This window comes from Sparus aurata, chromosome 1 (assembly GCF_900880675.1).
Source record: "Sparus aurata chromosome 1, fSpaAur1.1, whole genome shotgun sequence".
Lineage (NCBI taxonomy): Eukaryota > Metazoa > Chordata > Actinopteri > Spariformes > Sparidae > Sparus > Sparus aurata.
Window position 1 is genome coordinate 23255041 of NC_044187.1, and position 22557 is coordinate 23277597.

The 22557-nt window shown below is 40.4% G+C and overlaps 2 protein-coding genes across 3 annotated transcripts in view; one reads left to right on the forward strand and one right to left on the reverse strand.

Annotated features, from left to right (window-relative positions):
- stx8 (syntaxin 8) overlaps positions 1-13144 on the forward strand; it is a 43141-nt gene extending 29997 nt beyond the window's left edge. Inside the window, exons 7-8 of the mRNA XM_030435693.1 lie at positions 3176-3277; positions 12369-13144. Coding sequence (XP_030291553.1) covers positions 3176-3277; positions 12369-12439 — 173 coding nt within the window. The 3' untranslated portion in view covers positions 12440-13144. The remainder of the gene's footprint in view (positions 1-3175; positions 3278-12368) is intronic.
- A 906-nt stretch (positions 13145-14050) lies between these two features.
- ntn1a (netrin 1a) overlaps positions 14051-22557 on the reverse strand; it is a 69981-nt gene continuing 61474 nt past the window's right edge. For both annotated transcript variants that reach the window (XM_030434183.1, XM_030434176.1), the window contains one exon: positions 14051-17385. In XM_030434183.1, coding sequence (XP_030290043.1) covers positions 17057-17385 — 329 coding nt within the window. In that variant the 3' untranslated portion in view covers positions 14051-17056. The remainder of the gene's footprint in view (positions 17386-22557) is intronic.

Genomic DNA, 22557 nt, shown 5'->3' on the forward strand with positions numbered 1-22557 from the left:
ACATAAACATCTAATCAATGGCATAAAGAATTTAATTTGGATTTATTTATTACTGATGTGTATTAAATAAAAAAAAGAAAATTCTAGTAAAGTCATGTCAGTGTGTTTTCTGTTTTTTATGTTCTGCATACACAATTTGCTTAATAAGCTGCAGACTTAATATGGACTGAAGACTTTTAAGAACCAGCAATCAGAATGTATAGTCCTATTCATTTCCATATAGTCTGTATGATTTAGAGTGAAGACGCACATTGTCAATTCTGTTCTCGAAAATTAGCATACATAAATGCATCATAAAGCAACTGGCAAGTAAAATTTGTTTGTGTGTATGTTTATGCATATGCCACGCTCTCCCACACTGTGGCTTAGCAAGTTTATCCAGTGTAAGAGCATTTTAAACAACCAGTCCATGCCTGAAATAAGGCCTTCTTTGTGGTCTGGGAGATCCAAACCAGGGCCAGCAGCTGGCATACATGGAAGCAAAAGTTACAGGAGGAAATTGAGAATTATGTTGTTAGAAACATGACTTGATAACAGAGCGAATTGAAGGTCTATACATGTGAAATGCCAGTACTTTGTTAAGATACCATTTCAGCATTTCTTTTTTTTTTATTTTTTTTTATTACATTAAAACAGTAAATACAGATCACGAGGACACAAGAAGCAAACAAACATCTTTTACAAGTGACATACAAAGAAAAAAGGAAAAAAAAAGCATTTCTTTGCAGCCATAGTTAAAGGTCATGTCCCGGCATTGCTGCTCCCTGGCATGGTTGAGAGTTCATCAATGAATTGAGATGTTATTGCAGGGCCAGAACTGAATCAAAAAACTTGGCAGCGGCGAACAGAAAACATCCTTTATGACTAGTTGAAGTGGCACGCGGCACAAATGGTTCAGTGTCTACACCCCCTCCCTGCCAGTAAAAGAAGAGTTTCTTCCTTCCAAATTGTTGCCTGATGCTTCGTTGATGATGTGGGGGTCTCCAGGGAGACTGTACATACGGCGCTCTCACGTCTCCCATCTCCTCGTCCTTGCCCCTTCACATTCTGGCCCTCCAAGCTGACAGGCTTAACTTTCCTTCCTCAAATTATTCATGCAACTTAATCACCTGATGTCAGCTGAAACACAGACTGTCTTGTCAAACAGTGATGGCTCCTTTTTGAAGAAACATGTTTTCTCACCAGTCCAATTTAAAGGCAACCAGAGCTGAAGACAGTTGTGCTCACAAGTTAAATGCTGCAGATGACCCTGAGCATCCACCTGCGGGAATTCGGTCACATAGCCCAGTTTTTTGACAACAAAAAAAAGCTTAGATCATACTGACTGAGTACTTTTTTTTTTCTAACCATATAGCAGCAGCAATAAAAGGTTGTTCCCTCCCTGGATGGACAGTCTGTTTAACTTGGCACTGAGCCGTGACTGTGGATAAGTCTAGCTTCCCACTCCTGTAAAACATCCATTTATCAGAGGCTGATGCGATTCTGTGAAGAACATCCCTTTTTCTTTGGCTTTTCCTTGGTTTCTGTTTTACTAGCTTCTTTATTGTTCAGCCACTTCTTTTTGTTTTTGTTTTGTCTGCTTCAGTTCAGAAGGTTCTCTTGGAAAGGACCTTTCATCACTTCTGGAGAAGAAATAAAAAACAGGCGACAAAACTAAACTTCCACACACACACACACACACACACACACACACACACACATGTTTAAGATGAAATAGCCAATTTGAGTTCTGTATTGTGCTAATTATCCTGATTTATAACAAAAGTTTGTTGTCTTGAATTCTATTACTCACATATTTCAGTATGAATTTATTGTTAGGTTTTGCATATTTGCAGCAGCTTAAGTGATGAGAGTTGATGGAGTCTAGTCTAAAGATTTTGACGTGAAACCTACATCGGGGTGGGTGATCAGGCCAAAGAATATCACGATCCTCGATCTGAATTGCAATCTTTTTTTCTCCATTTTGAAATGTCCTGTAGTTTTGAAAAAGCCAATGAATTTCTCCATTGTGTCATTAAAACACAATATTGTAAATATTTAAATGTTCTAAGATAGTTTTCTTGGCAAAGGCTCCTCATTTGCCATGTTGCTAGCTTTGACTCGTGTTATCTGAATCACCCCAGGAGGATATATGTGAAGTAATTTGTCCTGTCAGCATATCTAGTTGGCTCAATCACTAATGCTTTGCGTACACTGTGCAGCTCTCCCAACTACTGAGGTCACCTAATGTTTGAAAACAGAAGTGAGAGGACATTAAATGACAATCTCTATGATTTGCCTGAAAGTAGACTGCATAGAAAGTAGGCTTTAAGGATCAATCATGATCTCAAATCATCAGATCACCCACACTTACACCCACCTTAATTTCCCTGTGCAGATTTGATGAAGTAATAGTGGAATCACTTCATATTTGTGATTAAAGGTTAGCCATGGGTTGCATTTGCAATTTATGATTGTCCTTTGACTCAAAAGCACAATTCAAAGTTAATATTCTCTCCAACCAATATCTAATTTCAATTCCTAACCTGAACAAATCAAGAGTTTTGGAAAACCTTCAACAGTTATCTGTTTTTGTTGTTGGGCCAGACCTCTGGAGATGCTATGTCAACACGGTGGCTAGCTCTAACAAATCATACAGGCTTCCATCTGGATGACCTTCAAGTCAGGAACTCCTGCTGGAGGACCCTAGCCACAGAGCCAATCACACACACACACACACACACACACACACACACACACACACACACACACACACACGGAACACACACTCTCTTTCTTTGGAGGCCCAGGCATGGTTCTTGAAGCCTGGGCTTACGTCTTTAAAATTATTGAACAATAAGGGCCTGATTAAATCCAGAATGGATTCAGGAAGTAGTGAAACCATTTGAAAGAGGGGAGAGTGCTTTCACACACCACCACTCTTCTGTGTCTGTGCATTGGCAGCCGCTGTCTTTTGAAGTTGTTGACTGCTCTAGTGTTAAGTCCTACAGAAGCTGTCACTTTTTCATTTTGAGTACTTTCTTTCATTACACAAAACATATTGTGAGGTCTTTTATGTAATAAAACAAAATGAAAGAACTCTATGAAGTTTTAATACTGGCAAATAGCAGCATAATACAAAACAGAAATGAACTTTTTTGAACTTCTCTCCTCTTTTTCTCTTTCTTTCTCTCAGAAATCATTGACGACCTTGCACATCTTGTGGACAATACAGACGGCCGGATTCGTAATGAGACACGAAGGGTGAAGCTGGTCGAGACAAAGTCAGCCTCCTGTGGTGAGCCGTCCTATTTTCTTTTTTAAGGAGGATTCTGGCCTTGTGTCAGGGACCTACGCAGGCTCGATATCTGATCTGATCTCTTCTTGATAACAAATCAAAATGAATCTGTTTATTTATGTGAGAGATTACCAAGCATCAGGTTTCTCCTGTGTTCCCCTTGCTCTGTCAGCAGTTCACATGTCTAACAGACAATTACAGAGCTTTTGTAGAAGAAGCACCTGTAGCTGGTGTGAGTCATAGAAACAATTGCACTTCCTGTAGACTATTCGTCATACAGGGCCTGTTACAAAGTTATCACTATCTGAATATCTGAATATCTTCACCATTCAGAAAGTAAGCAATGTTGTTGCAATTGCTGCTTTGGCCTTTTTCTCCAGAAAGAGTGGTGCTTAACGGAGTAGAAAAGTGATGCTGTTGGGGAGAAGCCCTCTTGGCAGAGAAGATGTGGGTGGTGAATGGTGGGCAGGACTGGCTCTGTCTGACACGCCTGCTAACATCGTGTTCTGGACTTCAAAACGGGGTCTCCCTTTGAATGTGTACTGAGGGTTGCAAATCAGGCCTGTATGGTGGACAGAACAGTTACACTCCTCTTTTCATCAATCCAGCTGTATACAGGCTGCATACTTTTAGAAATCACCTCGTTCATGACACTGTCAGGGCAGATTTTCATTGACAGTATTGGTCATTTGAAGACAGTTACTCCCATAATTCCACACTACTTATGTTTTTTAGTTTTTAAATTAGAGAAAACTATGTACTTGTGTTTATTATTATTATTATTATTCAAGATGGTTCACCTCTATTTTACTCAGGCAGCTGCAGTGATTGGGTGTTTGGCACTGATCGTTGCTAAGATGCGACCTACAACTCAATACTGAGCCTGAACGCGTGCTGTGTAGACACTGATATAGCTGCTGAGCCTCTGGTAACCTGCTGCTCACACTACACCTCCAGTGTGTACACGGGGGAAAGCCATCAGCCTCTGTTGTCTCCGGAGTTTAGTGAATGGAGTATCTCGCTGAAAGGCTTTGTGATTGCATGGTCCTCCCTCGCCATTACCAGTGGTCTGCTTCAGTTTGTTTAACTTTTGTTTGCTCAAATTTACAGAAAGGCTTGTTTTTCTTTTCTCTGTGAGTTATGACTTTCAGAGGAAAATGGCTGCCATCAGAGGTGTATTAGCTGGCTGAAGCCAATCAATGGGAGCTTGGGCCAGGCTCAGTTTGCCCAGTGAAACGCCAGACAGCATTGCTATGGCAAAGGCTGCATTGTTGTGCTAGGAGACCTGGCTAACTGGCAGTCATGGACAGAAGCAGAGAAGGCAACAAGGGAGGTCAACCCTCAGGATGCCTCATTCTGTTGGTTGTGTCCCCATGGTGCCCGAGTGCGAGTTTGTTTGAAGATCCCAGAGCTCAAATTGTGATAGAATCAGGTTCTTTCTTTCTGTCTTTCGTTTTGCTTAACTCATTCTTTTGCCACCCGAACTCCCTCCTCCCTCTCCTCAGTTCCAGGCTGAAGGATATTCATGGAGCATGTGTATGCCTGTGTGCACCTTCATGTCCATATGTGTCACATGTATCATGTGCATATTTTATCCACTCAAGCAGTCTTTGTAAAGTATATATTCTTGCACATGCATCCAGTATTGCAGTGTGTGTATGCGTGTGTCTCTCAGAACTCTTTGGATGGAAAATTCCCCCGTGGCCTTCTTCACTCTCACCTCAATGCTCTTTCTTTTTTACATTCCTCTCTGTCATCCCCCTGTTCGTCTCCTCAGTTGTTTGACACTCGTCTTTGTGTCAAGCAGAGAAAGAATTGAAAATACTACATGCCACAAATTGTTTAGAGGGCTTTCCCCCTTTCTCCATGGCAGCGTGTTTATAATTCCTTAGCTTTAAGGCTTTATTTATTTTTGAAACCACCTCTCATCCAAAGCCGGCGTTTGGTGTTATGTCTCAGCCCGAGTCCCATTAAAGCTAGAAACGTCTGGCTTTGACAGGCGAGAGAATACTTAACATAACTATTGGTAGCTGCCTCATTGTAAAAGAGGAATCTCAGTTTTTACAGGCTGAAGTTGTCCTAAAAGCTGGAAACATTTCCAGCAATTTGAAAAATGTAGGAATATCAATATTAATCATCAGACATTTGCACTCTTGAGTTCGAGGCAAAAATTTTTTTGTGCATGCTTGCACCAGAGGTCTCCTAAACAAGAGTAAGCTGAGCTATGAGAAGGATCATCTCACCTGAAGGGAAGGACCCATATGTTGCTCGACCGTGGTTCCTGTGGTGTACTGTGCATGACTGGTGCTTAAATTGTTGTGAAACATCCATGTGTTCAAACATACTGGATTCCTTTACAAGGCAGGCTTGTAAAGACAATAAATGTACACAGGATTAACGCTTGATTTAAGTCAAATAACTTAGTTCCCAATTATCTGTTATTGCCAAAATTCCTCGCTATTATTCAGAAGATGCAAGTTTTCAATAGCTGTAATGGTCTTCACAAAAAAAGGCCAATAAAAAAAAGAGAGAAAACAGACACATGAATAAAAAACTTTAAGTCTTATGAAAACTTAAAAAATATAGTCAGAAGCTGAATATACAGAGGATTCATAAGCACATTTATGATCTGATCCTGAGTACTTTTTGAGTGTTGTCCATATGCGTACATAGCCTCTTGTATTGAAGTGTTTATGAGAATTGCCTTGCTCAGTCCTAAGACTTATTTTTTCATCAAACATATAACTAATTTAAATGCTAATTATTATTAATAGAATTGTATACATTTAGAATCTTATATTGACAGAAACGCACATTTATTTTTTACTCTTGAACTAGCTAAGCCTTATTCACAGACTCATTGTCGCTTATTTTAGATGCTGATGGTGGGAATAGAGGAGTGGAGGCTTTGAGTTTGGTTGGATTAGTGTGGCAGATTAGTCTACGGGACCAAAGGGTCTCTTGGAGAGTAGTGCGAGTTCCCCAGAGCTTAGGCATCACCATCAGGCAACATCAGTGCTTGAGCGGCCCTTCTCAACAAAGCTAATCCTCAGTTTGTAGAGGGCCACTTCTGCAACCCCATGGATCCCGCAGGTGGCTCGCATCTCAAGTAGGTTTGTACTGTTTGGACTAGAGGCGAAGTTTGTAGAGACTGTGGGTGAGGGGCAGCGTTTGACAGTGTTGGGAGAAAAGTGTCCAGGCCATGTTTTTATACCACATCTTTAGTTGTAAAGTACAGAGCCCGAGACATGACATGGTGTAAAAAAAAAAAAAAATAAAAAAATGTGGCCACAATATAGCTATACCATGCGCACAAAATACTAATTCATGGCCACACGAAATACTAATTCGAAACAAGTATAACATTCCTTGACAGCTGGGTAAGCAAATCGAGCGCACCTTCTCTAGAAACTGCAATAGCCTTCATGATGTCCTTAGGGTGAGTGTCTTTTTCTATTCTGTAATAAACTCATACACTCATTTGTGTGTGCAGGAGCTGCAGCCCTGCACACACAAATGAGTTCATGGCTACACATTAGCACAACAAAACAACATGTAGTAACAGGATGAGGATAAAAAGTTTGTAAGTCGTGTGAGATGTCAGCAGATAGGCTACCCATTGTAACAAAGTATCAATCATAGGCCTAAAGACACTCACCTTAAGAGCATCACGTAGGCTATTGCAGTTTCTAGAGAAGGTGCGCTCGATTTGCTTACCCAGCTGTCAAGGAATGTTATACTGTATACTGTTGCAAATGCAATTGACTATGTTACATATGGTTGATGAAAGCATTGCTTAAAGTAATACATCCTGCTAATGATGTTACCACATCTGATATTCCTCTTAGGGAAGTCAAATTAAACTTTAAAAGATTAACTTTCAAAACTTTCAAAAATGGGTATACTTGTTATACCTATTTTGTGGCCCAAAATTAGTATTTCATGGCCATGAAACTAATTCGTGGCCATGAATAAGTATTTCGTGAGCATGTTATAGCTATATTGTGGCCACAATTTAATCTTTTTTTGACCATGTCATTTCTGGGTCTAACTTTTCAAAAACTCTTTTTTTACTTTTTATCAGTCAGATCTTCTTCTCCAGCTCCTCTTAATGCCCTGATATTGTATACTGTTGCAAATGCAATTGACTATGTTACATATGGTTGATGAAAGCATTGCTTAAAGTAATACATCCTGCTAATGATGTTACCACATCTGATATTCCTCTTAGCGAAGTCAAATTAAACTTGCCTTGAAAAATCTATAAATATTTGAAACACTTTTCCCATCTCATTTTTGCCAGACTTACAGCGAGAACAATTTAGTTCTACTTATTGTGCTCACACACCACAAAATGACACCATCGCACATATGGTTTCATCTACCAGCTAAATATCTGACTTTTTATTTTTATATTACCTCAACAAGGTGATTTATTGGCATACCAGTGAGGCAAACGGAATGGCTGTGAGAGAACATTATGAAAAAACTCAAAGAAGAATTTTTAGGCATGCTAGCGGCTCTATAGATTGTAAGGTCGGCCAGTCTGTTGTTCTGGTCAACACTTTGGTCGGACTTAAATATCTCAACAGCTATCAGCTGGATCAGAATGAAACTTGACAAAGACATTATTGATGCCCAGAAGATAAATCCTAACAATCTTTGTTCTGCTGACTTTTGATCCCCCTTGCTCCGTCTGTAGTGCTATTGTCATGTTCAACATCTATTGGATCCTATGACATTTAGTACAAGCATTTATGTGCCCTCAGGATGATCAGCTGACCTTCCATTTAGTCCATTTTGTAAGTCAAAATGCTTTGCTTTATGGCTTAAAAATACTGATGTTATCGCCAGCCTCTGCTGTGTGTTGTGTTTAGTGTTAGTCAGCAAATGTTAGCATGCAAAAACAAGATAGTAAAATGGTGACCATGATAAAGTGTGCTTGCTGGCTGTTACATATGGCAAAAAAGTTTATAGTATCAGGTTTTCGTCCTGGGTGTGCAGCTCACTGAATATACGCAGTAGAGTTTCTCCTGCTGGCCCTGGCCACGAGCTCTGCTCCGTCAGAATACTTGCATACACTGTGATGGTTTCACAATTTTCAAATCACGGTTCTGGGCTAGAGGATACAGATAAAATCTCCACAGAAGTTCACAACAGAGAGAGCCATAGTTGCTTGTAGCTCAAGGTGTCCTGTCAATATTTTTACAGAAAGTCTCATCGGAAGTTACGGCCATAGATTATTATGACAGTATAGAGTATTTGTGACTTGAGACTTTGGCTTGCCCTTTTGTTTGCCTTGGGCACAAAAAGTTTGAAAGCCATTGCTTTAGAATATTACTATTGTTGTGTTGTAGTGTTCGGACAAATGCTCACACTGTTATTCTTTTAGAATTAATAAGGATATCCCCATGTTTAGATATGTATCGAATAATTGAAGTCAAAAGCCCTTAAAGTTTTTGTCCTCTTCCATTGTGCTGCGAGAAAAATGATGAGCATCCCACTAACCTTGTTAACATAAAATTTGTCCCTTTTTCTTTCAAAGGTCATCGTCGCCTTTTGTGCTCCAAAAAGATCTTTGAACCATAAGCAGGGGGTACACAGGGAGTGGCGAGGGAGGTTCAGGGGTTGTCTCGTTCCGTCCGTGGCTCTCGCCAATTATTCGTTTTCACCGCGATTTGTCTTACTGATGTGTCTGAAAATCGCTAAGATGGGATGAACCCAGACTCTGGCCTCCAAAACTCCTGGGTGGTCAGTCTGTCAGCAGATACCAACTATCTCCCTCAGCGTCAGTGTCACACCAGAGCCCTAATCTATTTGGCAAGCAAACGACATTATTGTCATTAGTCTCCGGAGGCCTCCCGAGGGTCAGGAGTGGCATGTTTAGTTACTGAGGCAGACGGGGCTGGTCCAGGGAGAACAGGAGGGTGAGGGTCACTGTGGGTGTCTAATGCGGCTTCGTGACTGACTATTATACGACATTATAGGGTGTGAGAGCCTTTCTCCATACTAACATATGCGTGTGTTATACATCTCTGCTTTTATTGCTATTGTTGCTATGGTGTTGTCATGTAGAGGTGCCGACAGATGTTTGACCAGGCTGAATGAGATTATGATGTCTGAATCTAATGTGGACTGGGTGTTGCTTTGGTATCGTTTACATCCAAACAGAGATAATTGCCGGGAATGTATGTGTGTGTGTATTTGCTTTAAGCATGAGGCTTTTAAAGAGCCATCACAAAAATTATTTATATTTCTACTTTCACATTTCTTTTATGCTCACATGTGTAAGTTATCAGTGGGAGAGGTTCTGTCTAGACTTGGATAACTTATTCGTCATACAGGATCCATAGACGAACACCTTCCCCTCAACTAGATTAGAAACACAGAGTGCTGAAAGAATCAACTATGTGCAGTGAAAGACACAATCAGACGTAAATACCTAAAAGAAACAAAAGAGATAGAAACACGTCGCGCAAAAAACATCTGGAGCCCTTACTGCCATACCCCATATCCTGGCAAAGGAACCAGCATCAGCCTCACATTTCATCAGACCACCACACCACCACTACCACCACAAGCAATTAGTTCAGCATGGCTTATATCTCGCCCCTGTCTCTCTCCCTGTGGGAAAGACGACCAATTAGGCCGCGGAGGGGAGCACAGGCGGAGAGAGCCAAAGAATGAGAGAAATGTAAACCCAAAGTGAAAGGCTGGGGAAAATACCAGCCGCATGCTAAATAACAATGGACAACTTGAGTCAGTGAGGGGACTGTCGACAGCCCTCAGACCAGCCAGAGATGCAGTTGTTTGAAATCTTCACCCCTGTGCCGTACTCGAAGGGGGGGACCAGTGGGTGAACTCGCCCTTGGAGAATTTTCTGTATCCCATATGTGTGCGGCAGTGTTGGTGGTGTAGGTTATTGAATAATTGCACTATACTGAGAGATAGACCAACATATCCTAAAGGCATTTGAGTGTGTTTGTGATGTGCATGATATAAAGCCACTCACCATCGCTTCTATCTCATAACCTCAAAGAATCCGTACTTGCCAGGCCACATGAATATATTCTGTTTAGGGGTGGGCACACTGGCCACAAAATATCACGGTTGGACTTGAAATCACCAATGAATTTCTCCATTTGTGCCATTTAAAACACACTGTTACATTAAAAACAGTTCTCTTTTTGCACATTTGATTTTCTAGGATTGAGTTTCTATAGCCACATCAAGATTGCTGGATTCACCAAAATAAATAAATTGTTCGCCTTGTTGATATTTGGGAGTTCAATAAATGTATTGATATAAATTTTTTTTTTCATGTAAATGCTTCACGTAAACATATTTTTTTGTATTAAAGGCTCATTTTTACAAGATAAGGACTTAATTGAAGTATCTCTCTGATGGAGATACACTTTGGCAAAATGGTGAAAACGTCAGCCTGGTTTGGCTCTAGATTCATTTCCAAGTTGCTTACATTCAAAACAGTTAATTGATTTTCGTCTCTCACCCAATAGGGGATCTCCTTTCTTTTTAATGAGCAAAGATTTTGTGTTGTCACAGTGGAAAAAGCGCACTAAACGATACAGACATCAATTATATCCCTTTACTATTCAGATGTCCTTGAAAGTCGTGACAATGAAAGTCCTTTGAATGTTAATCATTTCAGGAAATACCCTGAGAATTTTGTTATTGGTGTTTTTTTATTAAAGATTACACCTAACTAGATTCAGTAATGTATCCAAAGTGATTCAGAGCCAATAAAATTAGATTGTAAAGTTCTCAAAAGTCGTCCGTCTTTTTACGAAGGATGAAAATTCCACCTGTTGTAGATTTTTCTTTTTTTACAACAGAGAGGGGGTTTTTTTGTCCCTGGGTGGTGGCTACAATAAAAACTGTAATATTTTCATGTCCTGGGGTAAAGCACTTTGATGAAGTGTGAGTGAGCCTTTGCACATTTTTCTCTGCTTCCATAGTATCAGTGAAAAACAATGATTATCCTCTCAAGGCCGAATCAGAAACATATGCCTATCACCATATGCAATCTGTGGCAATAAAGCTTTTGTGGCTGTTGTACGCATGTAAATTGCATTAAGTCATCAAGAGAAAAATGGTGATGTGCTGTGAGGGCATATGCACTTGGGACTTGGGTAAGATCAAGGACTTTGAAAATTAGTAGAGAGGTATGCAGGCTTCTTACCTCTTCCAAATGTATTCTTGTGTCTGCTACATGCCACTCCCCTGTGAGTCTGTCTCAAATTAACTTGGAGTTCCTCAGCTGCTTGACATTTGGGATTTTTAACAATAAAGTAAGGAACAATTAGGTGAACTGCAAAGGTTTTATCACAAAGGGGATAAAAAAGTAAAATAAACACTTCTTACCTTTGTTTTCCCCTTTTTCACTGCACATATATTCAGCACAATGATCTCATTTTCATGCTTGTGACTTCATCAGTTTTTCAAAGTTGGAAAGTCAAAGGGTACTACATCCATACAAGTGTCACATAAAATGCATAACCTACACACATAAATCATTCTCACGCAGAGTGCTCAGATCAGAGTGTTTCTCGTTAGATGATTGCAAACTGGTTAGCTAACAGTAGTTTTCTGTATTGATCTTAGTCGTAGCAAGTCCATTGAAAAGACCAACGATGCATTAGTCTATCAGCGAATGCATCCCAACTCTTTCTGTGTCCCTCAGAAAGAGATTTAAAAACTAGGTGACAAAGTTGCAGGTTCATTATTTTTGCAAATTGCCAGTTACATTTCTAAAACAGCCGGGCACTGTAGTTTTTTGCAAATGTTACTCAAACAGGATGAAGTTGTGCGTTTGTTTGGGAACTATTCTCAGTTGGGGATTAATATACATTTGTATTACAGAGACATTGCTTTTGGGATCAAGTCAACAAGAAGCTACCATGGTCATATAAATAGGAATGAGCTGCACCAGATATACATGATTTGGCAGCAGGTTCATTGTTTGTTTGAGTCTTTTCATGGGGTTTGTTTACATAAAAAAAAAAAAACTTTGCACAACTGATTTGACTTTTGCCATCTGATTTATAATTTTTTCTAATTTTTTGTGTTTCAGGGATGCTGGTGGTGATCGTACTACTTCTCATAGCCATCGTAGTGATCGCTGTATGGCCTGTACAGCGGTGATCAGGACCTGCGCTCAACTACAATGTTTTAAACCTTTGCATCCTCAGTGCAAACATGTACAGAAACTCATTTAAGCACAGTCTCGCATCAAGATTTTATTTTTTTTTATTCTTTCGCTTCGCATTGATTCAAAGGTCACTGGTGACTGCCTAGCCAAGGCGATGTGAACTAATGAGCTATAGGTGCACAGTTAAATTGTCCAATACATTAAGTCCTCTGCTTTGATTGAATACACTGGTTACCCTGCAGAAAATGTGTTTTTATAGATTTAGTACATACATGTCAATTGTGCTCTTTAATAAGTGTCTGGCTCATTAAATGATCCAAATAGTTAAATTATTTTGGAGGTTTGTAAGCCTTTGAAAAATATTTTTAGCCTGGACTGTGGCTGATGTTGACCCAACAGTAGGACCTCCCGCAGGCAGCAGGAGCTTTCCTTTCATACGTCTGTCTGTGGTCTGGCCTGAAGCTCTGACTGGGTACGGTAATTCCGCAAGCTTTGCAATATTCACACTCACTTATATTTACCCATGCATTACTGCAACGGTTGTAATGTTATCATTTGTCTTGGGATTTTATAACGTTGACGGAATAGCTCTCAGCCAAAACAAACAGCTCGGCTGTGTTACTAACATGCCTGTTTTCTTTCCTTGTAAATCAATTCAGCTTGTAATTTCTAATAAATGACATTTCCAGTTAATAGTCCCTGGACTCCAGTGTGTCTGTGTTAAGGCTCAGGGCTTACGCTGCAAGATCGCAGTGTTTTGAAACATGATATTTAGCTGAGGCGGACCTCTGACAAATGCTCAAACATACTAGAACCACTTCCATATTTCCTTTGCTATATCTGCATAATAGTAAAGCTGACTATTTACTAGAGCTGAAACTATTAGTTAATTAACTGATTAGTCAATTGCCAACTATTTTGATAATCTATTAAAATGTTATGTTTCGGTCACTTTTCAAGCAAATATGTCACACATTAGCACGTTCCAGCTTCCTAAATGATTGTCTTTGGGTTGTTGAATGTAGGTTGGTTTAAAAGGAAATGTCACTTTTCACAGTCTAATAACATTTTAAAGACTGAACAATTATTTGTGGAGATAGCCAGCAGATTACCAAATACTTTGTGGTAGAACAAGTAAATGATATCTTTATAAAGTGTGAATGTGAATGAACTAAAACAAACATTTGACATTTTATTTTGTCGCAAATTAAGAACCTACATTCATTATTATCTATTAGCTCTAAACCACTCAGCATTTATGAATATTGTCAATCGTATTTTTTAACAGTCAATGTGGCCGGCCTTTTGTCCTTTCATGGGTCAGTTGTTAAACTGTTGTAAGGATTTGCTACTCGTCTCATGATAGTAAATGAAGAGTCTTTGGGTTTTGGACTGGTGGTCGGACAAACGAAACAATATGAATAAGTCACTTTGAGCTCTGGGAAATTGTGATGAGAATGTTTTGCATTTTTTTTGACATTATATAGACAAGAAAATTAATCAATAATGCAAATAATCAAAAGTTGCAGCCCTACTATACACCTTAATATTATCTCAATAACTGGAAAACATAAACAAAAGAAATTCACATTAACAGAGGCAAATGGTTTTTCAATGTAACAAGAGTTTATTTCAACTGAAAATCTGAATTAAGTTCTACCAGGTTGGTGTGTTCAGTAGTTATTATTTCCTTCTTTAATGGCAACAATCTAAACAACCACAAACAAGTACAAAAAAAAAAAAAAAAAAAAAAAAATTGAAAAAGACAATAAAATCCACAATGTCTTGTGTCATTAAATATATTCATATATAATAACCATAATATATTAGTACGCATTGTAAAACAACATTGCAAAAAGTCTTGGCAATGATGACAACTAAACAACATTTACAATTCATAGTATGAACACAAAGCAATGCTTTGACAGGTGTGTGTGTGTGTGTGTGTGTGTGTGTAGCGTTTCATGAGGAAGCTTGTCAAACCATTGCTCAGGAGACAAATGTAAATTGAACAGGATGAGGCTGCAGGGACTAAGAGAGGTGTGATTACTGATTACATTGTGCCAAACAGAAAACATGTACCGTTATACGATGAAGATGTGAATACTCTTTATGTCAGTGTGCTGGAGAATCCACCAGCATGTAGCATCGCGATGAACTGATCAATCGATCGGACAGAAAAGAAAGAGCAAATTCTGTCAAACCCTAAATGTAAATATTGAGAGGTACCTCAGCGACAAGGTCATCTGTTCTCTTTATCCAAGACTGAACCCAGGTGATTCTGATTTTTCATGGTTTAATAAGCCCTTCAAACTTGTCGTCATCTCGGAGGCATTTCGGTCCATACAGACAATTCCCGGACAAACAATCTCCCGAGTAGATTAATGAGATAATGGAACCAGAAATTATTCCCATTTAAAACAAAGGAAGTAAAGTCCGTTTGATTAAGACCATGTGTGTTGAAAAGATCTTAAAACCCTTCGTACAGTTAGTCATGCTGTTGGACAGTTTTTAAAAGGTGTTACAAATACAGATACCATCAACATCAGACATGTTCGCTCAAAGTGTTTTGGGTCGGACTGAAAGGATCCCCAGTTTTATGATACATCAGATGCGCCGTGGGCTTTTACAAACCTGAGCTTTCACCACGCATTCCTCGGAGGAATCCAAACTGAACTGCATACAAATAAATGAGTAATGTGGTTTGAATCGAGCAGCGTCAAGTGAATGCAATTCACTCCCTGTGCAAGTGTTGAAGTGAAGAGAATTAACGTGACAGGTCAATGGGAGACTGCAGCCCCTGACTGGTCGCACAGTGTCCTTTTTTTAGTGAATGTACAATCATGCATTGTGTTGGCAAAAGAGTGTGTGGACTGTAACGGTATTTATCTGCAATCTCAAAGTATTGTAGGAATTATTCTAGATGAATACAAGCCAGTGTGAGGTGGATTTCAGAAATACATTTAAGTAATTGTTGAGCACTTTTTCAAGGCGCAGCTCGCGGCAAAGTTTTTATTTTTAATGCACTCGGATTCATTTCTGCACAGCGTGAGGTAAGGACATTTTTTCCTTTTTGCTATGATCATTCTCATTGCTTGATAAGTTTGATAAAACACCTTGTTCCGCATAAGCACATCCTGTAGTCTTTTTTTAAATTATTTTGATTTAGTTTAGTATCTCAGCGAGATACGTGAGAGGACTTTCTTCCTTTGTCTCACTCATTCAAATTCTTTAAGATATGTAATATAAGTTGGTGTGAAGTAATACATTTCTAAAGAGATAAAACACATAAATCTGCATAGTTGCATAATCGTGACATACTATATGCACTTCTTTGTCAGTATCCTCTGAGAACATGCAGCACTTACCACTGCACAGCAATAAACGTTGCATCCACTCTGCACGATGACCTACCTCGGGTAACAGCTCTGATCATTTTGTGGTAGAACACGTAAATAATATCTCTAAAGTGTGAATGTGAATGAATTAAAACAAACATCTGACATTTTATTTTGGAGCAACTTAACCCACATTCGTTATCTTTTATTCCTATTAGTGCTACCTAAGAACCACTCGTGATTTTGTGAACATGTTCGTAGTATTTTATCACAATGGACGGGGTGGGCCTCTTGTACTTTTGTGTGTCAGTCGTGAAATTATTATTATTATTGTTTTAATCACAGTTACTCAAAGTACTGAAAGGGAAATCAGAGATTTTTAAATGCAGTTCGTCCTCCATAAGAGCATACTTTTAACACCAGTACCACGAGCAGCACCAGTTAGTGAACTGATCAATAAATTGTACAAAATGTAACCATTAAAGTCTGAAGGGGCAAATATGGAGTGAAAATATGCCGAAGTCAAAACTGATTTGTATCCTTGCTTCTCTTCTGTCACCTGCTTATTCTACATGTCATGACAGCTAAAAATGTGGGACAACAGAGATCTTGCTCCTGGAGTTGCAGACATACCTGAATTTGTACAACAGGGGGGAATGAATGGAGTCTCAGTGACAGCTAAACGTATTATGCATTTCTGTGGCTTACAAACAAATAGCTTTTATGGCACAATTCTCAACAGAGGAAATATTACTGCCTCAATCAGATCAGTGAAGACAAGCTCGCTTCTTAGCTAAGAATACATCAAGAAAAACCATGCAGAGGCAAGGTGCAGTGGTAATTAAGTGGCTTTTTCTGTCTTTTTTTTTTTTTTGCACCAGCAGAAACTGTCCATAAAATTAAAACATAAAATATAATGATTTCATACTGAGATAAAGAAAAAAACAAACACAAATAACTTTATATGCTGGTAATAGGTGCAAATTCGGCAAATCCACAAGAGAGACAAAATCTCAAAGTAAAATAAACCATAAAACCAAATCTGCAAGGTGAGCTCCTTCAACAAAAGTTCACTAGAAAAAAACAAATCATCCTAAATAATTCTCTTCATGCTTCTACACAAAAAAGCAGCGACATAAACAGTCTCTTGTCTGTCTGTGGTCCTCTCGTTCACTTTTCTTTTTTTATTTATTTATCTTTTTCAAAATGACCCGCTCAGCTTTCCTCTTGAATTCCTCTCCCATCTCCGGCATCCTTTCCATCTTTTCCCGCCTATGGCTTCTTGCACTTGCCTTTCTTCTCGCGCTGCTGGAACTTCCTGAGCCTGCGTGCCCACGTGTCCCTCCACTGGATAACCAGGCTGCCTTTGTCTGCCACCACTCCGCTCTGCCCGGGGGAGTCCTCGTCGTTCCCCAGAAGCAGGTACTTCTTCCCGGGCTTGATCTTGGGACACTTGCAGGCCACGTCTTTGGCGCGGACCCACAGGAACTGGTCCCCGCGGCGGATGCGGCTCTCGCCCTGCTTGTAGACGGAGATGATGTTGACGGTGAACTTCCACCACTCGCCGGCTTTTTCTGCCTTCAGGATGTGTACCTGGACAGCTGCGGAGTGAAGTTAGGGAGCAGAAGAGATGGCACATAAATGAATCTCAGCAGTAAAGGTTACTTTCTCAACAAGACCAGGGGTCTCCAGCCGTGCCAGTGGCTTTGTGAGCCTGTAATTTGTCGAAAAGTCAGTGGATCACTAAGTTCATCTTATCGATGTCTGTTCAAAATGTCATGTCAATCCATCTGATTGTTAACATATATGAGTCTGGAAGCACATAGTGGATGCGTACCAAATTGGCGACTTGTTCTTTTTCATGCAGTATGCGGACAACTGCACGATATTACTTTGTCACTGCGCCTTAAACTGAGACCCCCTTGCTAACACATCTGTCGCAGTCCAAAGCGCAATATTTTAATTTCGAATATGCCAGTAAGATTTCATTTGTGTCAACCCTCACAAAAAATGTGTTTTTAGAGACTGTATTTCCTGCATTCTGATGAGTTTTCAAAAACAATGACAACAACAAAACAACAACAAAAAAAAACTACACTGCAGCAGCATTTTTATGTTAAAAACCTTTTATTCTAATTTGAATCATCAGAAAAATATGGTAGAATAATTTCCCTCTCCTGTGCGAACTAATGTAAATCCCTGATACAAACTCACATTCATTAGTTTTCATGCATTTCATTAATTTTGTGTAAACATTTGAAGAAATGCAGAAGAACTGTGAGGCTGGGAGGAAATGCGAGAGGTCAATGAAAGACGTGGGTCTCCCAGGAAAATCAGAAAGTATGGTCGTCTGTGCTCAGTGGATGTGATCTATCTTCAACTGCGCAGAGGATTGTGGGTCGGAATAGCCAGAAAAGCAAGATGGCTTGCATTCAGCAAAATGCAGCTGGATGTACTTGGACATCCAGGTATTTTTGGCATAATGCATTTTGACATATTATGTCTTGAGACGTACTAAAGTATGGTAACGATGCTTGCAGACAGCTGTGTCAGTTTGTCCACAGCCTCCTGCTTCATGCTGTGCTTTTACTTTTTCATTTCAATGGTTTTTCCATGCTATAACAAGGTCATTGAGGGAGAAGACTTTTCCCATTTTTACAATTTCTATTCCATTTAATTTTCTCTGTCATTGGATATTTGTCTTTGTAGCTCAACTGAGCACCGTTCCCGTGCATGAAGATTTGCAGCTGTTTTTATTACTGTTATGAGAACTCCCTCTTGCCTCTGTTTGCTGCATCACTGGAGAAACACCATTCTGAAATTTCTCTGTCACAATAGAAGGAAAAGGGTCATTTTTCCCCTCAAGCACGCCGACTCCTTTTTCCAAATGTGGCCGTTATTCAAACATCAGCACACTCCGTCCTCGCGGCTTGCAACCACAAGCGTAGAGTTGGCAGCTAAAGTCACATCAGTGAGTGCTGACCCATGCGGAGGCAAAGAGGGATCATGTCACAGTCCGCAGTGCTCTGACACCTTCTGAGAGGACTCGCTGTTTCGGCCTCAGTGTCCTCCAAAAAGCCTCTTTTGCAGAGGATTTCTTCAGTTGCACTGCATTAAAGCAAACAAAGAGTCTTACAGGGTCAGTTTGCTTCGTACTAAATGCTTGTTAGAGGGTCCTAGAGCTTCTGAAATGCCCAGGTTGCATCCGACACTATTCCGAAACCAGCAAACCAACAGGCTCGCCTACGACACACATCGATTGGCCACTGTTTTATCCTCAATTGAAAAAGGCTGGTCTAGGTCTAGCTATGACATATGCAGCTCCACATGCATTATGGCCATTACGACTGACAGAGCAGTGTGATTTGTAATGTGATTAAGAGGCAGGGTACAGCTATTTGAGACGTTAGCTGGAAAGACACTCAGTGACATCACATGATGGTCCTCAGAGAGCGAGCGGGAGGAAGGAGATGGTTGCCTCTCGTGGATCCTAACCCGACATGTATCAATATGTCTTATATTGACTCAATCTTTATTAACTCCCATTATACTTCCACTGTACTTAGGGGACAGCTTTTGAAATGAACCACCGTGTTACAGGGTCACCGGTTTCACCTTCAGCGTTGAGCTAATGGAGCTCAATCTCATGACGGTGTATCAGAAGTGTATCCTGTATTCAGAGCAGGTTTTTATCCATATCCATGTTGTTGGATCACCATCTTGGGAGTCGCACTCTGTGGATGGTGAACATTGAAAACTGACTGGGGAAACAGAAAACTGTTTCTGGGTAATACTTTTTAGTTTCCAGTACTGTTAAGATATTTTTGCTGCATTGACAGTCAGTTAAACATTTGGCGAAGCTTCTTCAGGACTCGAGATGCTGTGACAGCAGTCATGAATGGCTTTTTCCTGTCTCTCCTCTTTGATATTTCATAAATCATACTGGGTTTTTCCTAATGTGAAACTGTTGGTTGGAACTGCATCAACAATGAAGAACTGCTGCTTCCCAAATCATATTTGAATCTGAATCTGAATTATTGCTCTTCAGTGGGGTGAATTTGGGGTCTCAACAGCGTAATCTGTAGCTATTGGGTGTATTTTTTCTGTCAAAGAACAGAAGAAGAAGTCTTTTCTTATTCAGTTGTTGATCTTCTGTGCTGATGATTTAAATACCATGTGCATCCAAGCTGTAAAATTGATCTACCTGATCAAGTTTGTCAGTGTAGAAAATGCATGGGATTTCTCGAACCAGTGACCACCGAAATATTTCGGCCCATTTTCAATTCTCTGGGGCTGTTACTCTGATGTGTACTTCTGCTGGTGTTTGTAGCGGATTTTCACTCTGGCTGTACGGCTCGTCCACTGAGACCCCGTCTGTGACCCGATGGTGACCTCGGCACCACCTCGCCCCAACCAGCTGCCACCAAGTGCTGTTTCTCTCTGTTTGAGTTTAGTCAACAATCACTGTACACTGAAATGCCTCGAGCAGTGTACCAGGGATTTTTCAGACATTTCTACCCCCTCCCTACACCAAGCTCCCTCCTGTGACTCTTTATGTGCATCTGTATGTCAACCACAGAAGCTTGTATCATCGCTTCCATACGCAGCATGAAGCCTAGCTCCCCTGCTGATCTTTTCAAAACAGTCCAAAGCTGTGGCTCTCCATACTTATGCTTTATATTTACATTATGTTTGACTTTTCGATCAGCTTTGCTGAGCTCATGTGCGGTAAATACTGTACAGGGAACTTGTTCTAGTCTGTTATGAATCCTGAATATGCTGCTGCAAACTAAGGACTGATATGACAAGAAGTTTAATGCTCTTGTGCACATCGGCAGCACAAAGCCCCCCCGGTGCAGGCAAGGCGAGGAGAAAGTGGATTACACAGAGGATGATGTGGCATGTAAATGTAACGGTGGAAGGATGGACCGAATGAGGTGTTTCAACAAAAGCATGAATATAAAAAAATCTTTAAAAACCTACAGGCTTTGATAGGAATGGATTACATACGATTTGGATTACACATTTAGACAGCAAAAAATAAGTAACTAATCAGTCTGATTAATTTGAAAAAAGTGTAATTACCGTTGTCTGGGTTACTAGAGGGCAATTTTGATTACATCTTTGAAATACCACAGAGTATTTTTCATTATAAAAAATGCTCTAACTCGTGAGAAGCACATCTGTGATACAGTTTTTCATGTGCTTTCGCAATGCATTATAAAAGCAAATTCTTTCATGAAGCGCTGGATTAAGAAACAGCAGCAGCAACAACAACAACAACAAAAGACACAAAAAACAGCATCCCACATGATGTCAAATGCACACAGCACACTTTTCTGAATATGCATGAATTGTATTTCCACTGAAAATACTGAAAGTAATTTTTTTGTAATCCAATGGATTATGATACTAACTACCAAAATGGCACTGTAATTTGTATTCTGTGACTGATTATATTTCCAATGTATCTGACCCAAGCCTGCCTGCATGGTTCTTCAGACGGCATATATTTTAAAATGTATTTACTCTGATCATATGCACTTCTTTGAAATACAAAAACATTAAATCTGTGTCTGTTTATAATTACTGTCCATGTGTTGACCCGATGAGTACCAACAGTCCCTTCTGTCTAGTAATTGAATTCCACTGAACCACAAAGTTTCCCCTAATGCTTTGCCACGATCTGTCGTCCCCCCCCCCCCCCCCCCACACACACACACACACACACACACACACACACACACACATAAAAATATCCTGCATCTACACAAACACTGGCCGAAAAAGAGGAACTTCCATCTGTCCTCTGCTCGGTGTTATCTCAACCATCAATACCAGCAGATCCCCTACACTTCACACACACTCACAACACATGCCAAATCAGTTGGGAGGCTCAGCTCATTTCACTCTTGAGACGTACATGCATGAGGGTACTCAGCAACATGATGAATGATGCTTTCTCCGGCAGGACATCCTCATGTCTCTTCTTACTTCTCCACTATGTGCAGTCTTAAACGAAAAAAATGGAACCTGCGACATTGTCCAGTAAATGAACACAGCCACTCATGCATGAACTGATACATATTTCCGAGGCGAGGCCCTTCTCACGACATCAGCAGCAAGGTAAAGGCACTGGTGGAAGAGGAGGTGTCTATAAGCTTGACCCCCTTACTCCCCCAAATCCCTGCAGAACAAAGCTCGGGCCTGTCCGTCAAGCTGCTGAGGTATGCTGCAGGATGCTGCTGCTTGGTTGACCGGTTCAGCAGCCTGACTTCAATCAGGGGAGGGGACAGAGGGAGGGGAAGAGGGGAGAGGTCATACGTCTTATCCACACCTTGAATGGCGTGGCGGACGGACGGCCACAGGAATGCAGTGAGAAGCGCTTCAATTGTGGGGGGAGGTGGGCTGCCTTAATGAGGATCTCTTAGAGAGCACCCACTGTCCGTCACACTGTCTTTGCTTTATCTGCCGGGTCTTAAATGCCTGCTCGGAGACAACCCTCCCCACACACACACACCTCTGCCTAATTCTTTATCCTTCCCTTTCTCCCCTTCTGTTTGTCTGCCTCTCCCTTCCGCCTTGAAGATCTGCTGTCTTCTGTTTGATCCTTTGTCCCTGTCCTCAGAAAGCTGGAGTAAGCCATCAGTAAAATGCCTCCCCCTGTAAACTGTAGCAGCTCCACAGCAACGTGCTGCACTGGGATGAGATGGTATGTGTTTCTGGGTCTAGACAATTGGCGCACAGCAAAATAAATGCATATCTCAAACACA